This window comes from Pseudorasbora parva, chromosome 15, assembly GCF_024679245.1.
Source record: "Pseudorasbora parva isolate DD20220531a chromosome 15, ASM2467924v1, whole genome shotgun sequence".
Lineage (NCBI taxonomy): Eukaryota > Metazoa > Chordata > Actinopteri > Cypriniformes > Gobionidae > Pseudorasbora > Pseudorasbora parva.
Genome location: NC_090186.1, coordinates 41,778,857 through 41,806,241, shown reverse-complemented (window position 1 = coordinate 41,806,241; position 27,385 = coordinate 41,778,857). Strand labels below are relative to the sequence as shown.

The window sequence follows — 27,385 nt, the reverse complement described above, 5'->3', positions numbered from 1 at the left end:
CATTTTATTCCACTGCAAAAAAAAATATCTTCAGCTGCTGAATACATCATGTCCATGTGAGCGATTGGTTAATGTACTAACATATGACATTTGTGCATTTAACAAACACTCATATCTAAACAAAATTTAAATAGCCAACAATATTCGTAATGAATAATGCCAGGTTTATTAAACAACTACATTTGTAAACGGATAGAGAAGAGGGTAAATGAAGAGGTTACTTTTTAGGATTTATTCCCCATTAAATATCCTTGACATTACTGAAGCAAAAAGGGTTGTGAATGTCATTTATTTTGTGCTGCACCCTATTCAAAATATTTTCTCAGTTATACACCAAATCAAGTCTTACTATTGACATCTTTCTCAATCAGGATCAAGTTGGTGGAAAAAAGAACAGTGTCATTCTTCAGAAGCTGACCCCTAACACCCCTTATTCCATCACCGTGGCTGCCATCTATCGTACTGGAGAAAGTAAAGATATTTCCGGCCAAGGGAAAACAAGTAAGTGGCTCCAAGAAAATCCTTTCAAACGTCCTGAAGTATATTATGACTTCATTCGTGAAGCAAAAACAATGATAAACTAATTTCGGGAGGATGCATTCCATGAATAATCTTGGTTTTCCCTCACATCTGGAGGTTTGTCAGATGTAGAGACTATTCAAGATGTTATGCATTGAGAATTAGATGGTATTATGTAACTCTGTGTGTGGTGTTCCTGTAGAACCCTTAGGAGGAGTGAGAAACCTGCAGGTTTTGAACCCCACCATGACCACGCTGAACGTTCGCTGGGAGCCAGCGGAAGGAAAAGTGAAGGAGTATAAGGTTCTCTACGCACCTGCAGCTGGTGGTGCTGAAAGCATGGTAGGACTGGTAGGACTTCAACTAAAGAATAAACTAAAATGTGATGTTCAGATTAATCATAAATATTGATTTGAAGATCTCAGGTGGAAGTCATTTGCAATGTTTCTTTGACTTGTACTGTATGTGCTATCATGGAAACAGGAGCAGGTATCAGGAACCACTACCAACACAGTTCTGAGAGGCCTTCAGTCGGACACACTTTACACTGTGACCTTAATCCCTGTTTACACAGAAGGAGATGGCCAGAGAATGTCTGAGAATGGAAAAACAAGTGAGTTCTCTTTGAAAAATCAGTGTCTTACAATCAATATCTTTCTTTCACTGATTAAGAATGGAAAATATGTGGCTAAACGGCTCCCTTTGATATTTCTGTCCAATTTATGTGCAACTATACAGCCAACAAACTACTAAGAAGTCATTTGTCAAGCTCAATGTGCTGCAAATAGCCATTGAAGATGCATATGACTGTATGATCTGATGCCGAAACAGTAAAATGCAAATCTTCTTTGCAGGGGCTCTGGGTGGTGTGAAGAACCTGAGGGTCACTGACCCAACCATGACCTCTCTGAATGTCAAATGGGACCCCGCAGATGGGGCCGTACGCCAGTACAAGATCTTCTTCGTCCCTGCAGCTGGAGGAACTGAGGCCATGGTGGGGCTCTGTCTCTTACAGCTATTATTATAGATCAAATTGTGCATTATAAATGTATTTTAGAAGTACATTTTTCCATTTAATTATGATGTCTCATTGCAACAAAATTGAATGGTCCTAAAATCTGTTTGCTACAAACATTATACTTGTTTTAGAAGTTAGCTGAAATTCATTCTTCCCTTGTTTTTAAATAGGAACAAATACCTGGAGCCCAAACGACCATAGTTCTACGAAACCTGCAGCCTGATACTCCATACACTGTCTCCGTGGTTCCAGTGTATCCCGCTACAGAGGGCAGACGCCAGTCTGACAATGGAAGGACATGTGTGTATCAACTTTGTAGCTTATTTATATGATATCTTTGTTACAAAACCTAATGAGCTGACTACAATTTTTTTAAGCATTTTAAGACGTCATAGGCATCTGTTTGGATACATTTTTCTGGAAATAAAAAACGTCAAAGTATCAATATAAATAGTTCAGTACAATTAAAATGTCTATTTTTAACCTCATATTTGTGTGTACTATGTGAAACTCTATAAGAATGAGTAGAATCTCCTGTATGTACTCCTGTAGTACTATTTGTGTGGCATGTGAAGTTGCTGACTTTAGAAAGTTACAAATCAGTCACTTATGAAGTTATACATGCATAGACAGCTAACAGCAAGGCAGCTCATTAGGTTTTAAAATAGTGCCGTTTTGAAAGCATATTTGACAAGTTTATTTTCCATTTCACTCTAGTACCTCTTGGAGGTGTTCGAAATCTCCGTGTCATTGATCCAACCTTCACGACACTCACTGCCAAATGGGAAGCTGCCGATGGGAATGTGCAGGGCTACAAAGTAGTGTACGTGCCCACCAATGGAGGAACTGAGCTCATGGTAGGAATAACTTCATCTTTCAACGTTTGTTTCTACAGTGTTGATGTACCAAAAATCTCTGTTAAATCTAATGGCATGCATGCAGACAGATGCATATAGACATGATCTTCCCTCGAGGAACAAAGATGAGAGAATGGTGCAATAAAAACTCTAATTTAATTCTCATTATTTTCAAAAACCTGCTGGGAATGTTTACAACAGGGAGCACCAGTGTTTAGATGGAGCTGGAGTAAACTGTGAAATCGATATGTTTGGCAAGCTACAAAGAGAGCATTCAGTTTTCTTTTAGTTTAGAAGTTTAATTTTCTTTATCTGTTTAGATAGGTAAAACTTATGCAACCGATTTCCATTCTAACAAACTAAGGTTTGAAGAAGATATAGTGTACTGAGCTCTAGTTTCTATATTCTTTCAGGAACAAGTGTCTGAGAGCACCACAACATTAGTGTTGAATAAACTCCTGCCAAACACCATGTACACAGTGACTGTTTTGCCAGTGTATGCTGAAGGAGATGGACCTCAACTCTCAGAGAAGGAAAAGACTAGTAAGTGACTCCAAAATGATATCAGTCATGCTAAAGCTTGGCTCAGACTAGAGGAGTTTTTAAATTATAACCGATTATGAAATCTGGTGGTATCATTAACATAAGGAGAATCTTTGTAGTTATTTTTCTCTTCAATCTCAAACATGCACACAAAGATTTTAACGTTGTTGCGCATCACACACGTCAAGATATTATTAAGGTTATCATGCCAGGACGAGCACCTCACGTGATCTCATGGGGAAGTGGATGTAAACATGTAAATAGCAGATTGTCATTGATGTCTCAACAGGTAATGTTTACATAGCAGCTTTCTACACACACCCCGGTATGTTCAAAACCAACACGATTTCTCCTCAGCTCTTCTCTTTGTCTGTACGCCTGTCATGTTTTCGAAGATGCATTATACAAATTGAGTCGTTGTTGCAACACTCCTCCGTTCCGCTGTTCCATGGACCCGCACAGCTGCTTGTTTCACGTTCGCAATTTCAAAAGTTCTCTCTTTCACTTCTCTGATTGGCTATTGTAAAATAACTGACGTAATCATCCCGATTTAAAACATGTTTGATATAAACGGGGCGGCCCTGATTTGTGTGAGAGCAGATCGGGAGGTGCAAGATGATCTTTGAACGCCTCCCATTATCAGATAATCTGCACCGAACATCGGAACCCATCGAGGTCCTGGACAAGATTTTTTTCTCTGAATCTCGGAAGGGGAAAATCAGGGATAAAACTCCTGTAGTGTGAGCCCAGCTTAAGTCACTATATATGAATATCTGAAGAATGCATCCAAAAAATGTTATTGTTGAGTCAACTCCGTTGTGTCTCCTTAGAACCTTTGGGCAGTGTGAGGAACCTGCAGGTAACTGATCCAACTATCAGCACTTTGAACGTACGCTGGGAGCCGGCAGAAGGCAATGTGCGGGAATACATCGTCATTTACGTTCCTGCCGGTAGCCAAGATCAAGAAGTGGTGAGAATGATATCCTTGCATGTTCCAGAGATAGCAAAAGAAAACTAAAAGAGAATTTAAAAACGGTGGTTTCAGACTGATACACTAAGGTGTATCAGTGTGAAACTACAGATTTAAAGGATCTTTTTTGAACATTGAAATTTTATTTGTTACGCTTTAATAAAAAATCCTTGTAAATGGAGTTCATTATATACATTATGCATTCTTGTAAGTGTAAATCTTTCTAAATGATTGCTCTTTATACAAATGACACCGGTAACATTTTAGTGTGGGGAACTTTTGGCTCAATAAACTCCTAATTCACTGCTAATTAATATTTAGTAGGGTAGTTTTTTTTTTTTGAGGGTATTGGGTATTCTCAATTTCTTTAATTTTGCTTGGGCAGGATCAAGTATCTGGAACCACCACCTCAACTGTTCTAAAGAATTTGGAGCCTGACACAACTTACACAGTGACTCTGGTGCCAGTATATCACGAAATGGAGGGCAAACCTCTTTCGGAGAATGGAAGAACAAGTGAGTTCATTGTGAAGATATAGTGCAGTGCATCTTTAGATAATCTTGGCCACCAAATTGAAATGTCTGGGGATTGTTTACGTAACAATAAATGAGATATTGAATTCATGTATCCCTGCTTTTCAGGACAACTGGGTGGAGTTCGCAACCTTCAAGTTACCGATCCCACCAGCAGCACACTAAATGTGCGATGGGAGCATGCTGATGGAAACCCTCGAAATTACAAGGTTTTCTATGTCCCGCAGCCTGGAGATGCTGAGAAGATGGTAGGATGTGATTAACTAACTTCTAATGGTTTATATAAAGGATCTTCCACATTATGAGACCAAATCTCTTGTGTTTTATGATCAGGAACTCGTTTCCGGTGGCACGACAAGCACCGTCCTGCGTAATCTCGATGCTAACACGCTGTACAAGGTCACATTGTTGCCTATGTATGAAAATGACGTGGAAGGAAAGCGTCAGTCAGAAAATGGAAAGACAAGTGAGTCTGGATGTTTGTAACTTGCAGTTTTAGTGTATTTAGTATCTTCAAGGGATCCCTGCTTTTTGTCTCGTGAGGGTTCATCATGTGTTTTATTAACGCAGAACCTATGGGAAGTGTGAAGAACCTCCAGGTGACAGACCCAACTGTAAACTCTTTGAGGGTGCGATGGGACCCAGCAGATGGAGATGTTCGTCAGTATAATCTCATCTACGTGCCTGTTGCTGGAGGTGCTACAAGCACGGTAATGCCCTAAATTTGTCTCACATTTGCCATTTTGGTTATTTGGTTGCTAACGAGTGTGTGCTTGTACTGATGTACTCTACAGAGCCAAGTGTCAGGAGTATCCACCAATACTGTTCTGAGAAACCTGCAGCCAGACACAGAGTACAGGGTCACAGTAATACCAATATATCCAGATGCCGAAGGAAAGAAACAGTCTGAGAACGGGAAAACAAGTGTGTACCTTCAATGTCAGCTTTGGATTTTACTAGGTTAGCATGCAGCATGCTTACTTTCAATTCTCCCAATTGCCAGAGCCTCTGGGTGGAGTGAAAAACCTGCAGGTCACTGATCCCACAACCAGTTCATTGAAGGTGCGCTGGGAGCCCGCTGAGGGTAACGTCCGGCAGTATCGAATCTTCTACGTTCCAGCATCTGGTGGTGCAGAGGACATGGTAAAGGATGCTCTATGGAAGACCCTCTTTTGTCTTTCTGGACATGCTACTGATCTTCTATAACTTTCCTCTTATATTTTACTCATCGAAAGGAGCAAGTTTCTGGAGGCACCACCAACACCGTCCTAAGGAATCTTCTGTCAGACACGGTCTATACTGTGACTGTGGTTCCTGTTTATCCAGAAGGAGAGGGTCTGCGTCAGTCTGAGAAAGGAAAGACACGTAAGTTGTACTTGTCAATTACAGAGTCATGCATCGCTATTGTTATAACTTACATCGAACGGCTTGCTGAGTATAGCTGTGCTATCAATTTTCTTACTATTCAGACTTAAGGTTTTCATCAGGCAGACAGTAAAAGGGACCCAATTCATATTTTACGACTTAAACCAAACCTCATAACAGCCTAGCAACTATAATAAAACTTTGCACAACATAGCTACCACTTAAAGTCCTACACAGTAGCAAATCCATTTGTCCTTCCTATCATAAGTAGCGCAAGCTCTTGGAGTAAATCAGATATAGAACTAGGTTTATTGTTGGGGATTTGCCGCATCCAGTGTAGACAGCATCACTGATTATAATAGTTTCTATTTGCTTCCGTCACTTTGCGCCACTCGGCACATTAGCAATGCCTTTCAACCACTCAAAACACCCTAGGAACTTGATTTTATATGGTTTACCACACATTGTGAAGCATAAAAATGTAAATATCAGTTGTATGTTAGCGCACTAAAACTATAGGTTTAGGGCACTTGAGGTTTTGTATACATAGCAATACGTTGCACTAAAATAAATGGGATACTTTGAACTCATGTTTGATAGTTTTTTTTTCCTGATTTCTGTAGGAATTTTCACATCTGCTTCGGTTTAAAAGGCATGCTAAGCCGTTTTAGCATCAACCCCCAAATGCCCCCCACCACCTGCCTTTCCTTTTTGGCACTTTCTCACCATAAAACCCGTCTGCCCCGCTGTCGAATGCCTTGCTCAGCATTCATTCCTGAACTTTACTGAGCTTCCTCCTGTTTAAACGTCTTTGTGAGCTGTTCCTCAGACTTCCTCTGCTGTTCTGTAAATTCCTTGTTCTCACTCTGCTGTGTTGTGGATTCTTTCTCTCCCTCTTTCCCAGTTCCAAGAGTCCCACCCCGGAATATCCAGGTCTACAACCCATCTCCCAACTCTCTGAATGTGCGCTGGGAACCCGCCTCGGGCCAAGTGCAGCAGTACAGGGTTACCTACGCCCCGCTGAGTGGGATCCGGCCCCTTGAGTCTGTGAGTGATGCATATTCAGTTAGGGGACACTTTAATGCAAAACTTAAGTTACACAGGTAATGTATTGTACATTAAATATTATGTGCATTTCATGGAAACCAAATCAGTGACCTGACACACTCTGACACTTGAGCTAAAGGAACACTTTACATGAAATATATGTTGAAGGATTTATATTTTTTAGCACTTTACAAAAGTTTTGGACGCAACTCATCCAATCAGAATTTAACCAATTGATGGTAAATACGCCGAAAACTGTGGCTGACTATATTGAAAGTGTAAAACGGGGCAAGACATTTCAGATAATTATTAGATTATATAATAAAACAGCAACAACTACGAGGACCTCACTTAATTCAAAAACGTAATTTACACAAAATGCAGCTAATAAACCCAAAACAAAGACAATGAATTAAAACGTAATGAAAAACTGCAGTATTTAACTCAATATTTATTGAACTACAGCAAGTAAAATGGCTTTTGTGGACCCTATTGGGGGATGACTCATGAATCCGCAAATCTATTTATTTGAACAAGCTCATTGCTACAACAAGCCGTCTGAATAGATTCACTGAAATCAATTCGACTTTCTAATACTACGTTAGAGAAAGAGAGAGGGAGGAATATTTTATTGCCTCAGCATGCTCTGCAATATATATTTTATATTGTAAGATCCATCTCTACTTAATGGACATAGTAGCTCATTATTGCAGAACTGGAAACTAGTCTTTGTTTTTGCTACTGTCACAGTTACAGTTTTTCATAAAGAAGTTCTTTAGGGGTCTCACAGGCTCACAAGTCCCCCTTCCACATCGCTAAACATAACAAGTTGGGACACACAAAAAACACATTCTCATAACCTGCATCCTATCATATTTGTCAAACCCATCATTTTGAGACAGAACATGAGCGTCGGTGTATGGAAAGAATGCAGTGCCCTCAGTGATGTGAAGCCTACAAATGAGAAACAAATGAGCAGATAATCCTGCAGGCTGTTGACATGTAGCCGACGGGGTTTCCCCATCTCCCCAATCCAGTCTCTCTTCAGCTCCAGCCGCCCCCTGGGGGCAGTCATGCTGATCTGACACTATTTATGTAGCATTTAACCCCATGAGCACATCTGTTTGCATTACATATCTGTTTGGAAATGTTATCTAGCTACACTAGTCTAAACAGGGGTTTAACGGTGACGTCATTATGTATATTCGCTTTGCCAGATTCGCAGTATCTGCACTGGATTGTCATACAGTGGATGTTTATGAATATAGTTGTCTCTGTGTTATCTAAATAATGGTCTTCTCCTCAGGTTCTCGTTCCTGGCAACATCAACAACGCTTTCTTAGATCAGCTCATCCCGGATACTCCGTACTCTGTGAATGTGATGGCGGTGTATGCTGACGGAGAAGGCCCGGGAATTAACGGAAAAGGAAAAACATGTGAGCTAAATTTTGAACAGTTTTTTTTTATACACCAACACAGATGATAATGATGACATAAAAAATGCATATTTTATTGATGGAAATTTTCTGCATGAAATAAATGCATGTTATAGTTCTTATTTGTGAACATTGTTCTGCTTACGTTTCTTTTTGTTTTGATGATTTTACCTCTATTACGGTTTAATGTCATAACTGAAGCTTGACAGTGAAAATGACAGACTTTTCTCTGGTGACGTATTCAGGACTTTAAGAACAATCATTTGGTCTGCTTACACCCCTGCATGTTTGCTTCCATCTGCATCCACTTTTGAGTAACATGACCACTTTTTTATTTTATACTTTTTTATTCTTTATTTTATTTTAAAAGGGACAATGCACATTAATTAACAACATATGAGTCCATCATATATACTTTTAATATGTAGTCCATGGCTATAAAAGTCCATAAAACATAAAAAATCTTTTAAAAACCCATTCCAACTAACATAGCCATAACCAGAGCATATTAACACGAACACAACACTACTTCATATTAGGAAGACATGATTTTTTAACAGCCGATCAACAACTGTCAGTGTATGATTGGGTGAATGTGAGGCTATGTAAAGCGCTTTGGATGGCCATAGGTCTGATGAAAGCGCTATATAAATGCAGTCCATTTACAATTTATCATAACTGATGCATAGAACCATGTCTCTGCCCTACCTTTTTTGATAATCCATTTTACCTGGATGTGTCACAGTACAGATGAAAAGATCTGTTGCTACTTCTGTTTTAATTTAATTATTAAACATTCTCCCCCTATAGCAACCACAAAGCAGCTCCCTCGCAAACACTTAAAACAACTTGGCTAAATGTAAATGTTGTCTATTGCAGTGCCACGAGCTGGACCCAGGAACATGAGGGTCTTCGAAACCACTACAAGCACGATCAGCATTGGCTGGGATCACGCTGAGGGTCCCGTGCAACAATATAAGATCGCGTATGCTCCATTGACGGGAGATCCCATCACAGAATTTGTGAGTGGAAGTCCAGTGATTATTCCCTTCTGCACTATAGTCCTTTAGCATTGAGGTCTATGACATTGAGTGAACATAAAATTGAAATGTATTTTCTTGGTTAGTGCTTTGTATCATACTGTGTATGAATCACCAGTGCATTTTATTCATCTTTGATTTCTCAAATTATTCTTGGTTGTGGTTATTCACCCAAACATCATAAATCCGATGGTTTTCTCTGCAGACTGTGACTCCTGGGAACAGAAATAATGCTATCCTTCAAAATCTGCTTTCTGACACCCCGTACAACATCACCATTACAGCAGTTTATGCAGAGGGACCTGGCGGATCCCTGAACGGAAATGGAAAAACACGTGAGTTAAAGTAACTGCCCTTGCAAAACATGCACAGCTTAGATTACTAAGCTTTGGTTGCTTTTTTTATATAAAAAAAATTGAAAGTTGAAACATTACTTATTTAATGCATTTTCAATACCATATTATTTCAGCTGTTTTAATAAAAGTTGTGATTTTCTAAAGCAACTTGTGGTTTTGGAAGTTACAGTTAGTAGCAGGAGTACTATTATACTTTTATTATTATTATTTAAATTACCCTTTTTATATTTTAATTTTAAGTTTAGTTTAATTTATAATCATTTTGTTATGCTTTTTTGTCAATTTTTTTTTGTTTTAGTTTTTTTATTACTATTTAGGTTTCTTTTTTTAAAGTTAAATTAGTAATTTTTCTCCTTTTTTAAAATTTTGCCTTTTTAAACTTTTTTTCTCAGTTTTGTTTAGTCAAGTTTTTAATCTAATTTTTTTTAAAATAATTTTAGTTATACAGTTAGTTTTAGTTGTAATGTAATAACCCTGGATAACAGCAAGTTGCAAACTCTCAGCCTTGTTATCTGCCGTTTGAGGATATATTTTTAGGAGAATGTGAGTGAGTAATTGCTGGTAGGGCATGGTGGTGAGTTTGAAAAACTGTTTGTTTGTGTTGGCATTAACTAACATTAAATCTGCCAGTTAGCATGGGCTAGAATCCAGAACATCCTTCAGCTAATAGTAACAAAGCACAACTAAAACACCACTGTAAACCTGTGCATTTCTTGATTTTAGGAGCATTTAAACACTTTTACTATGATATTTAGTGGTAGATTTTAACCTTGGATCTTACGTTCAGTTGGCCTGCTGGAACCTCAGAACCTGCGAGTCTCTGACGAGTGGTACACACGCTTCCGTGTGTCCTGGGATCCGGCTCCAGCTCCGGTCTTGGGTTACAAACTAGTCTATCAACCAACAGGTACAAAATATTGCAATAGTGTGTTCACTATGCCGTTTTTTAAAATTGTAAATCAGTGCAATTTAATTGTTAAAGGTTACGTTCCCATTCTTCCTTTAGATAAAGATGAGTCTTTGGAGGTGTATGTTGGTGATGTCACCAGGTATAACCTACACAACTTGCTTCCTGGCACAACATACGATGTTCAGGTGTTCGCCCAATATGATGGCGGTATCAGCAAACCCCTCGTAGGACAAGGGACAACATGTACGTTTTCAGAAGTTTGTTTTGCAGGTTTGGTTTTATGCCACTGTTTAAAATGTCAGCAAGATTCCCAATTTGAGTGCAACGTGTCTTGTCCTTTCAGTGTACCTCAATGTGACCAACCTTGAGACATACGACGTTGGCTATGACAGGTTCTGCATTAAATGGTCGCCTCATCGTGCCGCCACGTCTTACAGAATCAAGCTGAATCCTCTGGACCGTAAGTCACACTTAAATTGAACTCTCACTTCCTTCTACTTTGAGCCAGCACTGATCCGTTCCAAAATCTAGTGAGCTTCCCATCTAGGCAACATTTTTAGGCATGTGGCCACTTTTCCATCAGGATGTTTTCCTTCACTGTTTCATTATGCATACACTACCATTCAAAAGATTGGGGTCAGTAAGTTGATTTGCCTTGGTGGGCATAAGAGTCTTTCAAAAACATAAAACAATCTTACCGACCTCAAACTATTTAATGGTAGGCTTAAGTTAATTTTAATTTCTTTCAGTTATGGGAACTACATCGACTCACCCTACTTTTTACTGTGACTTCATTCATCCAGATTAGTTATTTGGAAAAAGCTTGATCTGCTTTTTTATTTATCCTTTACTTTCTTCACATTTATTGTAATGTTTAGTGTGCATCTTGACCATTGACATTTGCAGATTACAGCTCAGGGCTCAATAATAAAAACTGCCTGATGGCCCAGGGTCAGTGTAAACGTCCCTGGGCCGTTTCCAACGCTCTTCATTTTTCAGCAGTAATAAAAAAAGTACCCGGAGTACCATGGTATTACCATGCTACCAAGACTGTACAATTGTAATCTATTAGTTTTCTTTGAAATAACTTATATGTATATACTATATGTATACTCTAGTATGTTTGGATACCTTCAGTGTCCCATTGTTAATTCTGTTTTCAGCGGCAGCTAAAGGTCAGCAGGAGATCACCATTACTGCGGGCCAGAGTCAGTACTGTTTTGAAGGTTTGAGTCCGGACTCGCTCTACAGCGCCACAGTGTTTGTCCAGACACCCAATCTAGAGGGGCCCGGAGTCAGTGCCAAAGAACGCACCCGTGAGTTCAGCTGTTATCCAGAAATAAGCAGATTTCACTCTCTTGCTGAACTGAAACAATCATCTTACAATGTCTTCTGACTTCTTTTGGTTCATCTAGTTGTTAAACCAACACCGGTGCCAACAAAACCACCCACTCCTCCACCACCACCCACTATTCCACCCGGCTGGGCGGGTAAGTGCCTTTAGCCACTGCTTTAGAAACTCACAGATACTCGTACTCATTAGAAACTCAAATCATGCCAATTTTCATGGTTTTCATGGCAGCAGATTTTCAATTGACAAGCAGCACTTGTGTTTTTTTTCTTCTAAATCTTGTTAGCAAATAGATTGCAGAGTGTGCTTGGAATGGTGGAATAGAGTCTTTTATGGATACATCCATTGGAAACATATTATAGATCTGCTTCTTTGCAATGAGTTTGGATCAAATTAATATCCGTCTTAAAACCTTGGAGAAAATCCTTCTGCAAATAAAATACGGATCCTTTCTTTTTATCTTCAATTCATAAAATAAGTTCATGCTGGATAATGCTCAAAACCTTTTTATTCATTACGCAAGAAGTCTACAAGTGGCCAAATGCTTCTACCCACAATGTGTTAGGAGTCAGCTAGCTTTAAGTATGAAGAGACATGATCCAGTATGATCCAGGATTATAAATTAAAGAGAACTATCTGACTGAAAAATAATGAAGCCCCTTCTTCTGAAAAGTACAGTGTGCTGTGATTGGTCGGCTGGACCAGTGTTGTGATTGGTCAATGGCTTTGAGTGTGTTTGGGAAATGTCCCGCCCCTTACCATAGCCTCCAGTTTCAACACACTACTAACTGACTCAACCAGGCCCCGCCCCTTTATTCTGCAAATATTGTAACATGTTCATTCACGGAGAGAAAAAAAACTCTTGACACTGATATAGAGAATAACTCCTGCTGGAGGGACTTCATGCTCAAACAGCAACATTACACACTAAAGAAATCTGAACATAATAGGTCATCTTAAACTAATATTAAAGGGGGGGTGAAACACTCAGTTTCAGTCAGTGTCATGTCAATCTTGAGTACCTATAGAGTAGCATTGCATCCTGCATATCTCCGAAAAGTCTTTATTTTTTTTATAATTATATAAGAAAGATGCGCTGTTCCGAGTCTTTCCGAAAAAAGCCGAGCGGGTGGGGGCGTATCGTGTGAGCGGAGCTAAATAATGACGTGTGCAGCAGCGCGCTGCTATTGTGTTGAGTTGAGAGTGCGTCGTAAAGCTGTGTCATCCCTAACAGCGGGAAATAAACTTTATTCAAAATAAAAAATGGCTTTTAATCAGATACAGCCATACATCTATGATCCGGAATCAGACCCAGAGGCTGCAGTTGAACAGGAGCAGCAGCAAAAACGACTAGAGCAGGACGTCTCTATGTGGTACAAGTTATACACTAACTATATAATATGCTTAGCGACTTGTGTTATTTACATATTTATACTTGAATTATATCGTCGTATTTTTGTCTTTGAAGGTGTACATGTGGGAAGTGCAGTTGTGCACGTGTGTTTGTGTGTTTACGCGTGGTTTGTGTAGACAGTAAGCGGACTGGTTTTGCACGGCAGGCTAAGTTAGTGTTTACATAGAAAGACACGGAATAGTAGCGCATTTGAATGAAGAAGCGTGCTTATTTAGTTCAACATATTTCCCCCCTCTTTGTGTATTGTTGTTTGGAGTGCTTTTACAATACACAAACATAAAGTTACACATATAGTGGCCAGCTAAACAAATGTACACGCACTACACATCGCATGCTCCATTGATCAATTAACTATACGTGATCATGTTTGGGCTACTTGATGAGCATAGGCAAAAACACAGACATTTGAAGCAGTCTCACTCACCGCCTGCGGTTCTAACGTTGGGACTGCTCCATCATTCAGCATTAGGCGATCGGGAAAATCCGGCGTCGAGCTGGGCCTTGTTTATGAAACAGTCGGCACCCAAATGCAGCGAACAGATATAAACATTCGCGCAACTCAGTTGCTGATCCGGAAAAGCAAATTACATCCACTGTTGCCTTAACGCGGGGTTTTGGGGGAATCTGTGCAGGACTGTCTTGGTCTGGCAACCAAAAACGCACTTTTTTGGTGACATTGTTAATTGTGCACATCACCTGTCCAGCATCCTACAAGCCAGCGCTTTGATGGGCGTAGCCTGTTACTTTCGCTCTCTCCCTCTCTCTCTCACGCGCTTCCGGTAGAATTGTCCGTAAGGCCCATACAAGGAAATTCCGCCCCCATTAACGTCAAAGGGGACGCATGATCTCAAAAAACTTGCCGAAACTTATGACTAACCGGAAGTAGTATTTTTGACAAAGAAATACTCCCATCAAACGTCCACCATAACTTTTGAAACTTTGTCTATGTTTAGTATGGGATTCCAAGTCTTTAGCAGTGTAAAAAGATCAGTATGCATGAAACAGCATTTCACCCCCCCTTTAACTAAGATTAATAACTGCTGTAAAAAATTAAAATCTTAGCTCATTGTTAGTTACTAGTAACTAATGTTAAGAAACAAGACCTTATGGTAGAGTGTTATCAATTAGTTCCTTCTGGATATCATATGTACTTCATTATTCACAAGAAAGTGTGGTCTGATTATGACAGTAATTACAACATGGAGGTTCATTAAATCGTTTTTTCAGTGATTGTGTGAGTTAGTGGAATTTAATTACCCATTTTCCGCTCTTATGTAAAAGTTTAATTAGAAACAAAGGGTTTGGTGAGATCTGTTCTTGCATGCTCCAGTTCAGAGAGTTGTTTTTGTGTTCTCAGTGTGCAAAGGAGCAAAAGCAGACGTAGTTTTCCTCATCGATGGCTCCTGGAGTATCGGAGATGAGAGTTTCAGCAAAGTGATCCAGTTTGTCTCCAGCGTCGTTGGCGCCTTTGATATTATCGGCCCATCTGGAATGCAGGTAAAGACCTAGCAACAGAATAGCAACACCTTAGCAACCACCTAGAACACCCTAGCAACCAAATTGGGTAATTACCTATAACATGTTGTGACTTGTTTGTGACTTTGGGAAATGTAAAAATGTTGTTTGACCAATCATCTCTGGGTCAGATATATTGCATCACTGAATCATTGTTACCAAGTTTAATTGTACCAAATATTTTTGTGCCGAAAGATCTCATTCGTGCAGTACAGTGACGATGCAAAGACTGAGTTCCGGCTCAACGCGTATAACGATAAAGGCACCGCACTCTCTGCTCTGAAAGGCATCATTTACAGGGGAGGAAACACAAAGACAGGTATCACTCCAACACACCTCAACATTCACATATAAATATATATTTATTTTTTATTTTTTAAATTGTACTGCAAAAAATCGTAATGATCGTAAAAAATACTTTAAGTCTTACGTAAAAAAGGCAAAAATTAATAAAGTACACTGTAAAATCTTATTTTAAAAAAGTTATCTGATGCCTTAAAATGTCTCGGACAAAATGTTCATTGAAATTAACATTTTGAGTTAATACAATTAACATTTTGGAGAATTGACAACCTTGATTCAAATATTATTAAAATATTTTAAGCACATTGGGTAATTGTGTGTTTTATTTGTGATGACGCAGTGAAACATGCCAAATTGTGGCAATTTTAATGATTTATCACATTTTTTAATGTGGTTCAGATACAATAATATTTTGAGTTTCTATTTATTAAACCAATTTCCTTAATTGTATCAACTCAAATGTCGCAACCAGGTTGCTTACCTTTTTAAGCTAAACCAGCAAAAAAAATTAGTGTACATTAAAAAAAAACATTATACATAATACAATAATCAATATATTTTTTTATAATTTGTACAGTAATTTATAGAATGTATTTATAATACATTCAGAATGACTAATTTTGTGGTGAACTATGACCCAAACATTTCTTGATGTTGAATAGATTTTGTCCAGTTGAGTGTATTCGTCTAGAGTTTTGCTGATGTTGTCTCCTCACCTTTGACACTCCCAGGTGTGGCCCTGAAGCATGTGCATGAGAAGGTCTTCACTCTAGACAATGGAATGAGGAGAAACGTACCGAAGGTCGTGGTGGCTGTAACAGATGGACGTTCTCAGGATGAAGTGAAGAAACATGCTGCCAAGCTACAGCATGCTGGTATGTCTCGCTGCCAAACTGTAAAAGTTATGAGCTCATTACTAAATGACTGCCCACATTTATGCATCAACACCTATTCAGAATTCAAAAACTAATGAATGACTGTGTGAGCTATACCAGTATACAGAGCTTTGACAATCGATGAAGGTGTAGTAGCAATCCACAACCTAATAATGCCTATTTTGATGCAATTACACTTTAAAGGACCACTCAAGTGCCTTGAAACGTGCCGCATTATTCAATGTGTATTCAAAATTTCCCCTGAAACGGCTCCAGCTGTTAGCAGCTCCTCCCCTTTTTTGAAACAGCCAATAGCGTTTCGTTAATATACAGTTTGACTAGAGCGCCTAGCGGACCTTTCTGTTTGGTAAAGCCAGTTTCCTCTAACACTGTTTATCATCATAATCTCCTTGATATTGCTTTGAAATGCAGCATTCTGTGCAGAATTCAAATGGGTCCGATTTGTTTTATTGTCTGCGCGAACTCGCGCATATGATCCGCGCTGCGCTCTCGTGTCTTTAACGTTAGTCTAAATGTAGACCAGAGCCGTCGGTGTCTGTGCGCTGCTGCAGTGCGTGAAACTAACGTGAAAACAGACTTCATTCACCTCAAATGAAAGCATATTTACACTGAATCGTTTCCTATCACATATATAGTTTGCTATGTGCCTTTCACCATGTAGAAATTAGTAAATGTGTGAACACTGGACCGATTTCAGCCGCAGCTTCAGCAGTGTAAGGGGGCGGGCTTTCGATTATAGAGAGCATTTTGATTGGACTGAAGATTTGACGAGAATGTGAAGTCTGCGATGATGTCATCAAAATCTGAGATTCGTATTAATGGAAGTGAGAAACTGTAAATTTTGAAAGCTTATATCTTCTGAATGCAAATTTTGTCGTTGTTTTGGAACATACTAGCTTATTCATACCTTTAAGGCTAACACAGTCATACTAAAAGCTAAAAAACTTCAATTTTGATTTCAGTGGGCCTTTAAGTATAGAATACGGTCACTTTAAGATAAATATGCTGATGTAGATTGTGCCGTATTAGGTTACAGCGCGTTTGTTATTGGCGTTGCTGACGTGGACTTCGTTGAGCTGCAGAACATTGCCAGCAAACCAAGCGAGCGTCACGTCTTTGTGGTGGACGACTTTGATGCCTTCTCTACCATTCAGGACAACCTGGTCACGTTCATCTGCGAAACGGCAACTTCCTGTGAGTTGATGTCTGTGGTACTTTATGATTGACACTTTCATAAGAACTCTGAGAATTGAATATCTGATCAGTAAAGAACTTAAATTAATACGTTTACGCTCTGTTTCCACAGCCTGTCCATTGATCTATGTAAATGGATTCACATCACCAGGTAGGCGTCGCGTGTCATATGCAGTTTACATCACTCACTGTTTAAAAGTTTGGCATGTTAATGTTTGCTCTTATGCTTACTAAGGCTGTCTTTATTTGATCTAAAATACAAATATTTTGACAAAAAATTACAAATAACTAAAAAAACTATTTTAAAATGTATTCCTGTGATCAAAGCTGAATTTATCACCATTACTCCAGTCTTCAGTGTCACATGATCCTTCACTAATCATTCTCATATGATGATTTGATGAGCAAGAAACATTTATTATTATTAATGTTGAAAAGTGTTATGCTGTTTGATATTTTTGTGGAAACCATAATTAAACCACATTTTAGCATTCTTTCAAAGTTCAAAAGAACAGCATTTGTAAGTGTCTTTACTGTCACTTTTGATCAATTTAATGTATCCTTGCTGGATAAACTATTAATTTCATAAAAAAGAAAACCATCATAGCCCCTAACTTTGTTTGGGCTCAACTCAAAACCAAATGTGTTTGTTTTTGTATGTAGACCACTAACATGAATTATGTGATTTTCCAGGATTCAGAATGCTGGAAGCTTTCAATCTGACGGAGAAGATGTACGCTAACACCAAGGGTGTGTCCATGGAGCCCGGTTCCTTCAACAGCTACACTGCCTACAGGCTCCACAAGAATGCTTTCCTGAACCAGCCCTCATCGTGAGTTCAAACCTCTCTGGATTTGATTTAAATGCTCATTTATTTAATTTTTTTACAATTCGGTAGCCCATCGTGCATGATTCTGGATGGCGAATTTAAAGGAATTTCTTTTAGACTTGATTTCTTATGTGGAACACAAAAGGAGAAGCTCTTTCCATACAGTGAAAGCACGTAGTGATCTGTTATAAGACATGCAAGAAGTTGACGTCAAACCTGGTGTGACATGTCTTTACACGCCATATTTGAATGTACAAGAATTAATCCAAAGAGCAAGATTTTTTGTGAATAACAAATAAATGGGTTTTTAAGATTTAGCGTACAAGTCATGTGACACAACCGTTTTTTTTATATTTTATGGGACTTTTGTGCAGCTTGAAGAGCAGCATAAATACCTCCTTTTGTGTTCCTCGGAAAGTCAATTAAAGTATTTTTCTCGATTAAAGTACACTACTGTTCATTAAGTTTGGGGTCTGTTTGAGGTTTTACTATAAAAAGAGAAGAGATTTATACTTTTACTCAGCAAGGATGCATCAAAAGTTCAAAAAAAAGTTATTTTGTTCTTTTGCAGAATTTGTTTTATCATTGTTTCCAAAACAATAAGCAGTTTTGGACTGCAAACTGTTTTCAACATTGATAATAAGAAAGTCTTTTTGAGCAGCAAATCATATTAGAATGATTTGTGAAGGATCATGTGAAACTGAAGACACTGGAGTAATGATGCTGAAAATTCAGCTTTAATCAAAGGAATTAAAAAAAAAAATTCAAATAGAAAACTCTTCCTTTTGATCAAATGAATGCAGAATTGCATAAGTAAACATAAAAAAATCTTACAAACCCCCAAACTTTTGAACATCATATCTTTAGATAACTGCAGTTATGATACAATGTGTGTAATGCTGAGGGATGCTCTTATTGATTACAATAATGGTGGTCAATTCAAATCAGTTGTTCGTAACGTGACATTCTGACAGCGTGTTTGTGTGTAGACATCTCTGTGAAAGTAGTTTGGTGTTAGAGAGTCATTGGAGGGCTGTAAGGCTAAAGTGAGAGCTTTTTTGGCTTTTGTTAACATGCTGCTGCTTGCCCAGGTAGAGCCCACTATCCAAAAGCATTCAAAGCCACGGTTCTCCCACACACTTCCTTAATTATTTTACCATAGGAAAGTTTTGATAAAACACTGGATCATATAAATCTAGGCTGACCTGGCAGTGCGGATGCCTGCAGAAAGAACAGAGATCCTCCTCCTCGCTCTGGCTGATTTTGTCTTTATTTTTGTTTTTTACAGATATATTCATCCTGATGGCCTGCCTTTCACATACACCATCATTCTGATGTTCCGACTATTGCCGGACTCACCAACCGAGGCCTTCGATATCTGGCAGGTGTCAGACAAGAATTACAAACCCGAAACCGGTGTCACCATTGACCGTAAGTGATGTTTTCCAGAATCAGAATCAATCTCCTCATAGGCAACATATAGGAAAAAAAGCACAAATGAGATCTCTTTGATATATCATTATTTTGTTGAGATTAAATTGAGAGCAAATAAAGTCTTCTGTTTCTCACATTTCCCCCAGAAATGTATCTCCCATCAATCTCACTTCTCATCAGACTCTCATAAAGCCAAATTATTTTTAATAATGGTTAAAAAAAAAGTATCTAGTTTAAAGAAAGGCTCATTTTTAAAAAGAAATATTTATATGCCTGGAAAAAACATCAGTAAAAAGTACTTTATTAGTTGTGATATGTGCACTATTACTCCTACAACAACTCTAAATTCTCACACACACTTTTGCTGGAAAAACAGATCATACAGTGATTTGTTTATAAACTTTAATCAATTCCAAAGGATGCTTCCAAGACTGTCATAAATAAATTGCAATGAAAAAACATCTGTCAGCCTGCTAGATAACTCTATCTTGGTTTCAGGTTTAAATCAGCAGAATTAATTTGACCAAAGTTGATTGCCTCACAGAAAACCACATGTTTAAGAGACTTATTTTGAGTCCTGTACACTGTCCACATTCATTTATCTAGACTTTTATTTTGTTTCTCCTTTTATTTCTACTGATGAATTTAAGGAGAAACATCTGAGAAACAAAGTTGATACTTTATCATATCATATCTGAGATCTACATTAAGCTTTGAAGAAGTAATAAAATGCCCCTCAAGGCTTCTTTCTCTCTGTCCCAGTAATCGGATTAGGCCTGATCCACAACATCTTTAGTCCTATCTGTAGAGATGTTTGTTTGTTTGTTCTAGTTTGGGGTGACTTGTGGGATATTTAACTCTTTGTCTCTACCTTTCTGTTTCTATTTATTCAGCATCTGCCCAAACTGTGTCGTTTTATAATAAGGATACAACTGGAGAGATCCAACGAGCCACGTTTAAAAATGATCAAATCAAGAGGATCTTCCATGGAAGCTTCCACAAGGTAAATTGCTTGCTTATTATTGTGCTTTATGCATATTGATAGCAAAAATCGGTGGCTGCATTCTCCACCATAAATGACTCTTATATCCGCATATACAGAGCCAAGATGTGGGAGGTCTTCAGCTAAACGGACTCAAAACAAATGTCCATTATGTCTGATTCTAGCAAAACATGCACAGATGTTCACGGATATAGATCAAGGGCGATATTTCTTTCAAGAAGACAATGAAGAGAGATTATTGTTCACTGAGAGGGCTTGAAGCTAAAATGTACAACTGTGCATGAAGGCTTTTGGTGAGAAGTTTGCACTCAAATTAAAGTTTGATGTGGCAAGCAGCACAACTTTCACAGTGTTCAGAGGTTATCTAATCATAACAGAGGTGCAGAAATATTAGACTCAGTCGGTGTGTTGCAACATCGTGTTGTGGTTGCCTTCTGTTGTGGTTTGTTTTACACTGGGGTTTGTTGTGGTCCGTGTCAGAGCGCGATTGTTGTGTGAATACACTGCAGGCTCACTCACGCTCATATCAGAGGTTCATGTATTTAACTGAACTAAATACATCGTCATCTGATAAAACGTATGCGCAGGTTACTTTGAGCTTTTTTCTTGTGCTCCCGAGTGCATGTTGCGCATCCGAACTCAGACCACCTCCTTCAGGCAGTCTTGGGTTCAGTAGCCCTTAGCTAAGCTCACCGGTTTCACAATACTAATTTTTCATGTGAACCGTGCCCCGTTTCGAACTAAAAGGCCAGTAAAACAGCCTCACATTTACGTCATTATATATAACACGAGTAACAAATGCAATATCACACGAGTTCTGTTTTTCTAGCACAATTGCAAATGTGATGCTAAGTTCATAAAGCAGTAAAAAAAAAAAAAAGCAAGTTAAGACAATGAAGAATGTTTTGCCAACGAAAATACAAAGACAAAGCAGAACTGTTCGTTTCCGACTGGCGTGTACGAATCAGGTGAACCAATGATTCAAAGAGAACCATTTATATAGTTCACCCAAAAATATTTCCTCCTGAAGCTACTTTTTGTAATGTCCTTTAGAATTTTTTTTTTTTTTTTACACAATAATGACTTTAAATTCTCTTTTGGGAGTAATCTCTCAGCCAAATTTGATGTGCGATTCATTTGCAATTCATTCGATTAATTAATCGGCACATTGTGTAATTAATTTGATTTTAAAGGTCCCATTCTTTGCGATTCCATCTTTCAAACTTTAGTTAGTGTGTAATGTTGCTGTTAGAGCATAAATAATACCTGTAAAATTATAAAGCTCAAAGTTCAATGCCAAGCGAGATATTTTATTTAACAGAAGATCCCTTTCAAAGCCTACAGCGAACGGCCGGTTTGGACTACACCGCTGCACTTCCTGCTGTAATGACGTCACTAGAACCGTTTGTTGACGAACCCTCCGCCCACAAGAACACGCAAATTCGGGGGCGTGGTCCTTTTGCTCTCGCAGGTCGAGAATAGGAAGCGTTGTTTTTGTAGAGTGTGTTTGTCGCCATGCCATTGAAACGCTGTTATTTTCATCCCGGAGTCAAATCACCTTTGTTTGGCCTTCCCACGGACGATGTACGTAGAGATCAATGGCTACAGTTTATGGTTAAATCGGTTCCAGAAAATTATAATCACAATTTAAAACTATGTGCAGCACATTTTGCTGAGGACTGCTTCCTCAATCTCAATCAGTTTAATGCCGGATTCGCATAAAGATTATTCTTAAAAGATGATGCAGTTCCCTCTTTTGTCTGGAGAAGGTGTTGTTTATGAGCCACAACCGGTAGTTGTATTTTATTATTTAAGTCGGTCCGTTTAACAGTTTATGTAACTCATGACACAAAGTGCAACGCTGTTTAGCTTTGTTAACTAACGTTAGATGGTAATTGAAACTAATCCGAAAAACTTAGCATATAAAAGTGTAGTAATTCATTCAGACACCATCGATTGTTGGTGTTTGTAATGATCAGTTTAAACTACTGAATAGACAGCTTACCATTCTGAAACATCCAGCAAAAGTCTTTCCTGAGCAGGTTGTAATCGATCCTCTTCGATATTCTCCGGGTCTGATTCCGGCTCAAATTGATAAGGCAATATATAAATTTTTGCAATAACATTGAGCGCGTTATGGTAAGAGGCGAGACCTTTCCGGGCAACGTGCTAAGCTGCTGTCCAATCACAGCGCGGGAAGCGCTGGCCTAAACAGAACTCGTTACGTATTTCTGAAGGAGGGACTTCATAGTACAAGGAAATCATCAGGACATTTTAGGACCTGAGGAAACACCGGTATAAATTGTGTGAAAAATACTGGGTTTTTTTACACGCGAAACCTGAACTCATGTTATATTGCACACTGTAAACATAATCAAAGCTTCGAAAACACGCGAAGAATGGGACATTTAAACAATGAATCACTTGACAGCCCTAGTATTCACGTAAGTTCTGTCCAAACATCAGTGTATGTGCTCCCTCCTTACAGCTCATTTGCATGCAGTTTGAACTTGGTTACATCACTAGACATGCACAGTTGCACACCTGCGCACATTGTGTAAATGGCCATTTATCACATTGAGTGTTATGTTGATGATTAATGAAGATACCAAGGTGTGTCTCAGAAGTCACCTTTGTATTTGATGAGGCCAGAAAAAGTGTTTCTCTGGCAAACAAACAGTACAATATCGAATCACTGCTTAAAAAACAATCACATCAGAGTGCCAGCAGATGCCAAGCATGGAACAGATGAATTGCTTTGAGCTGATTTATATGTTCATCCTTCAGTCTTCAGTTAGTATCTCTGGCCTCAATCTCTGGCCGTCAGGTTCCCTGTCAAAGTCGACCACGGGGGAAATTCTTTGTGGATTGAATGAGAGGCTTGTTTGTTGTGGTTTTGGCTTGTGTGAACGTCAGTCTTTACCCTCAGGAGACACACCACCAGTCACTTTAAAGTAAGACTGGATGGTATGACTGTGCATAATGACATATGATAGATACTGTGTATCTGTGTGGCTAGAAGTGGGTGGGACTGCTTTATATTATTTGCATGTGAGTGTGACATGTGAAACGGGATGTGTCCCAAATAAGTCAAGATGAAGAATTTATTAGGGGTTTAGTAGCAAAAGCTAAAGTATGCCAAGTAATATCCCAGCTCAGTGCTTTAATATAGAAATCAGTTGAGGGTCACTGGGTGTATAAACTGGGTGTTTATATCAGTGGTTTTTATGATATTTAGTTTTACTGTTGTAAGTCTTTGGTTTTTAACTGTTACACCTGGTTGCCTTAAAATTTTGAGTTCATTGAAATAAAATAAAAATTGAGTTTATACAACAAAAGTGGTTTAAAACATAGAAACTCTGAACCACATTAATTATCTAAGTTGATTTGACAAACTATAAAAAGTAATCATTTAAAAAAAGTAATGATTTTGTCTTTGTACGGCTGCCAGACTGTTATGAATATATATTTTAATTTAGAGATATTAGAATCCACCAAGGTCCACATCTTAAAGAGATGAAGTACTTTTTATTTGTAAGGTGTTTAATTTACAGGGTTGGCCAATATAGGCATCACTGCACGATTATTTAATATGTAAGCCATTTTTCCATTGGATTTCTTTGTGCAGGCCTGTCTTAAAAAAACAGAGAGGGTGCTAACCCTGCACTGCTGCATCATATTACAGTTTCTAACGAAAGCTCATCTTTGTGTTTGATGAATCGGTCATGCTTCACATCTCTCCAGTTTGGAAGGAAATAATGTCTGCATTTCTGAAATGAAATGTGTTTTTTAAGACCTGCATGGTTCTGGCACATCATTTACTCATGCAGATGGCCTTTTGGTCTAGATAAACAAACATGATTTACATTGTCTAGTTACAGCAAAGTATTTAACTCTATGCAGCTTTTTTTGTGTCTTTATGTGGTGCAAATAATGGGATTTTTGAACTGTTGCTCATAAAGTAATAGTTAACTCTAAAAAGAAATCCTGTCATCATTTACTCGACCTCAACATTCATTGGTCACTGTATGCTGTGTTTGCACGAACAACGGCAATGTGAACATTATTTAAAATGCCCTTTTGTGTTCCACTGAAGAAAGTCCTGTGGAGATTTGTAAAGGCGTGAGGGTGATTAAATGATGACAGAATGTTAATTTCTGAAAACCTTTTAACACTTAACTCTAAATGACCATGAGCGTGCAGAAAGCTCTCAAGCTCCTGGGAGAAAGGATAGCCAGCAGAGACGTATCAGGGTTTCTTTAGATATCCTCTCTGTGGATTTGGAAATGGAGGACAGCTCTGTTTTGAAAGATCTGTCCAAATGTGTGGCAGATTCAGTTGAAACTGAGAATTCATCTGTTTAAAATATGCTGCTTCCCTCCGCATGGCCACAGGTGGCCATTAAAGAGGACGTCTGAGGACAGCTGCCAGTGATCAAATCAAAATGAGCAAAATCAAATGATCAACTCCAACAATACTTTAAACGGAAAAACAGTGCAGCAGATTTTAAACAGCAGGGATTGTGCAAAGTATTGGGTTCAATGTATGTGAATTTTCTGTATACATGGAATATCCGGATATCCTTACAAATTTGACAATATTAATAAATAAAATATGTTTAACAATTATAATATATATTTTTTTAGACAGGGCAGAATTGTGAGATTAATTGTGGTTACTTTATTGTATTGACAGCACTAGTTTTCGAAAATAAGAAAAAAAATTATAACGTAACAAAAAATTGAAGGTAAATATTTTTGAGATAATGTTTAAAAAATATTAAAATGGTAGCATAAAAATAATTATCTAATTTCAGAAATTAATCAATTACTCATGATTGTTATATTGATAGCACTACTTTTCCAAAATAAGAAAACATCTTTTTTTTATTAAATAAAAGTAAATATTAAATATATATATATATATATATATATATATATATATATATATATATATATATATATATTTTTTTTTTTTTTTTACATTTTGTTGTCTTTATAATATAACACTAAATATTTTCTTATATATTATTTTTCTTAATGAATAGATACCGTTATATTTTAGATGATCGTTAGCGTCAAAAGGTAAAAAATCTAAACTAAAATAGTACGTAAAACAGAAATGTTTGAAAAGCTAAAAATTGCATAATATGTTCTGTTTCACATACAGTCTTCTTTAAAAGTAGTTATATTAGTACAGTTTATACTGTGCATTATGCAGTAAGCTGTATGATATTATTCCATATGGAATATAATAATTGAGAACAGAAGGACCCGGAGACCTCCTGGCTAAACAGAAAATAATCATGTGCCACAGGAAAGGCTTTAGATAATACGTACCACATTCGAGTTGACGTCTATGTCATGCTTGTTTTGATATTGACTAGGTTTGATAGGCAGTTTGTGAAGAGATCCGAAAGAAAACTAGTTTAGTCCATCACAGAAATATGGGGGTCTGGCTCCATAACAATCACTTCATCGTTCTAATGAATATCATGTCTCTATCGCTTTGTTTAGCACAATAGTGAATAAACTTCTGTGTATCTCAGGCCTGCAGCATGTTTACTAATACTGACCAATCCAGTGTGGTCAGATCTGAATCGCATCTCCTCAATCTGCTAACTGCAAATTTCCCAATCCATAGCATAAGTTGTGTTCTGAACTTTTCCATTAGCTTGCGGTGGAGAAATGTGATTACACTGCAGCGTTCATCTGGTGTTTAAGACTTGGCAGCCCGATGGCCCATGGCATATGGAGGAACAACTTCATCATGTGCTGTGGTGAACAGGGAATATCAGTGTACATTGATTATGTGGATCAGAGAGCTGAAAAAACTCTGAGGCAATTCACTTAGAAATATAGTGCCAAGCAGCCATTACAGGGCCAAACACACCACATGCAGCCTGAGCAACACAATCAGCATGACTGATTCCAGAGCCATGATTCTAAGCAGAGTAGTTCAAAGTTTATGGAGTGCATTTAACCATTTTGTGCAACCTGGTTGGTACCCTCGTTTGTTTTGTGTAGCAAAAAGCTTTAAATAACTGAGTTAAAGTACACTACCCTTCAAAAGTTGGGGTTTATATTGTTTTTGAAAGAAGTCTCATAATGAGCTTCGTTTAACATAGACTGGAGGCTGAAAGCTTAATATATACCCGTTTGTGTATGTATCCGTACTGAAGAGGTGCAACTATTTATTAAATTCGCCATTAAATATATTTGTCAATCCAGAGAGAACGAGGAGACCACCTCAGATCTGCTGGACGATTTGTCAGTCCCACTGTTGATGCATTTCAGCGTTAATATGTGATGATGTATTTGTTTACACACTTGTTAGCTGCTGTTAATCTTTCCCAAATTTCTCTGTAAAAGTGTTTTACAATGGACTCGCTGTTATCATCGCCTTGAGCGTGTCAGGATGAATTTGGTGGTGAAGGAAGGTGAAGTCTTTATATGTGCCTCTGGCCAGAACACTCCCTTTGAATGGAGAGACTCCCAGAAATCCCTAATTAAGGCCTGCAGCCCTTGGAGTTAAAAACAACAATAGAAAACTGCCAATGAAGACTTGTAGAATGATTCACACTGCTCAAGATGAATGCAAGGTCTTCTTTTAAAATGACCTTCAAGTCCGTTATGAGCTTGAACATCTAACAATCTTCTTTTATTCCAGCTCCACATCCTGGTGTCTCCCAAGAGCGTCAAGCTGAACGTGGACTGCCAGGAAGTGGCTGAGAAGGAGATTAAACCAGCAGGAAACACATCGACAGACGGATTTCAAGTGCTCGGCAAGATGTCCAAATCTATCGGATCTAAAGAATCTGCAACAGTGAGTTGCACCTTTTGTACATAAAAC

General features: G+C 38.2%; 1 protein-coding gene across 7 annotated transcripts in view; it reads left to right on the top strand.

Moving 5' to 3' along the window:
- The window catches only part of col12a1b (collagen, type XII, alpha 1b), an 83,592-nt gene that overhangs the window by 37,726 nt on the left and 18,481 nt on the right, over positions 1-27,385 (top strand). For 6 of the 7 annotated variants that reach the window (XM_067418178.1, XM_067418182.1, XM_067418180.1 and 3 more), the window contains 33 exons: positions 372-501; positions 722-870; positions 1,003-1,132; positions 1,374-1,513; positions 1,708-1,837; positions 2,255-2,394; positions 2,808-2,937; positions 3,768-3,907; positions 4,293-4,422; positions 4,549-4,688; positions 4,774-4,906; positions 5,011-5,150; positions 5,235-5,364; positions 5,444-5,583; positions 5,676-5,805; positions 6,710-6,852; positions 8,159-8,288; positions 9,168-9,310; positions 9,534-9,663; positions 10,472-10,591; positions 10,691-10,837; positions 10,938-11,054; positions 11,758-11,910; positions 12,010-12,084; positions 14,717-14,856; positions 15,070-15,193; positions 15,909-16,052; positions 17,103-17,267; positions 17,380-17,418; positions 17,961-18,099; positions 19,385-19,527; positions 20,424-20,533; positions 27,203-27,358. In XM_067418178.1, coding sequence (XP_067274279.1) covers positions 372-501; positions 722-870; positions 1,003-1,132; positions 1,374-1,513; positions 1,708-1,837; positions 2,255-2,394; positions 2,808-2,937; positions 3,768-3,907; positions 4,293-4,422; positions 4,549-4,688; positions 4,774-4,906; positions 5,011-5,150; positions 5,235-5,364; positions 5,444-5,583; positions 5,676-5,805; positions 6,710-6,852; positions 8,159-8,288; positions 9,168-9,310; positions 9,534-9,663; positions 10,472-10,591; positions 10,691-10,837; positions 10,938-11,054; positions 11,758-11,910; positions 12,010-12,084; positions 14,717-14,856; positions 15,070-15,193; positions 15,909-16,052; positions 17,103-17,267; positions 17,380-17,418; positions 17,961-18,099; positions 19,385-19,527; positions 20,424-20,533; positions 27,203-27,358 — 4,350 coding nt within the window. The remainder of the gene's footprint in view (positions 1-371; positions 502-721; positions 871-1,002; positions 1,133-1,373; positions 1,514-1,707; positions 1,838-2,254; positions 2,395-2,807; positions 2,938-3,767; positions 3,908-4,292; positions 4,423-4,548; positions 4,689-4,773; positions 4,907-5,010; positions 5,151-5,234; positions 5,365-5,443; positions 5,584-5,675; positions 5,806-6,709; positions 6,853-8,158; positions 8,289-9,167; positions 9,311-9,533; positions 9,664-10,471; positions 10,592-10,690; positions 10,838-10,937; positions 11,055-11,757; positions 11,911-12,009; positions 12,085-14,716; positions 14,857-15,069; positions 15,194-15,908; positions 16,053-17,102; positions 17,268-17,379; positions 17,419-17,960; positions 18,100-19,384; positions 19,528-20,423; positions 20,534-27,202; positions 27,359-27,385) is intronic. The other variant, XM_067418179.1, reaches the window with a different exon arrangement.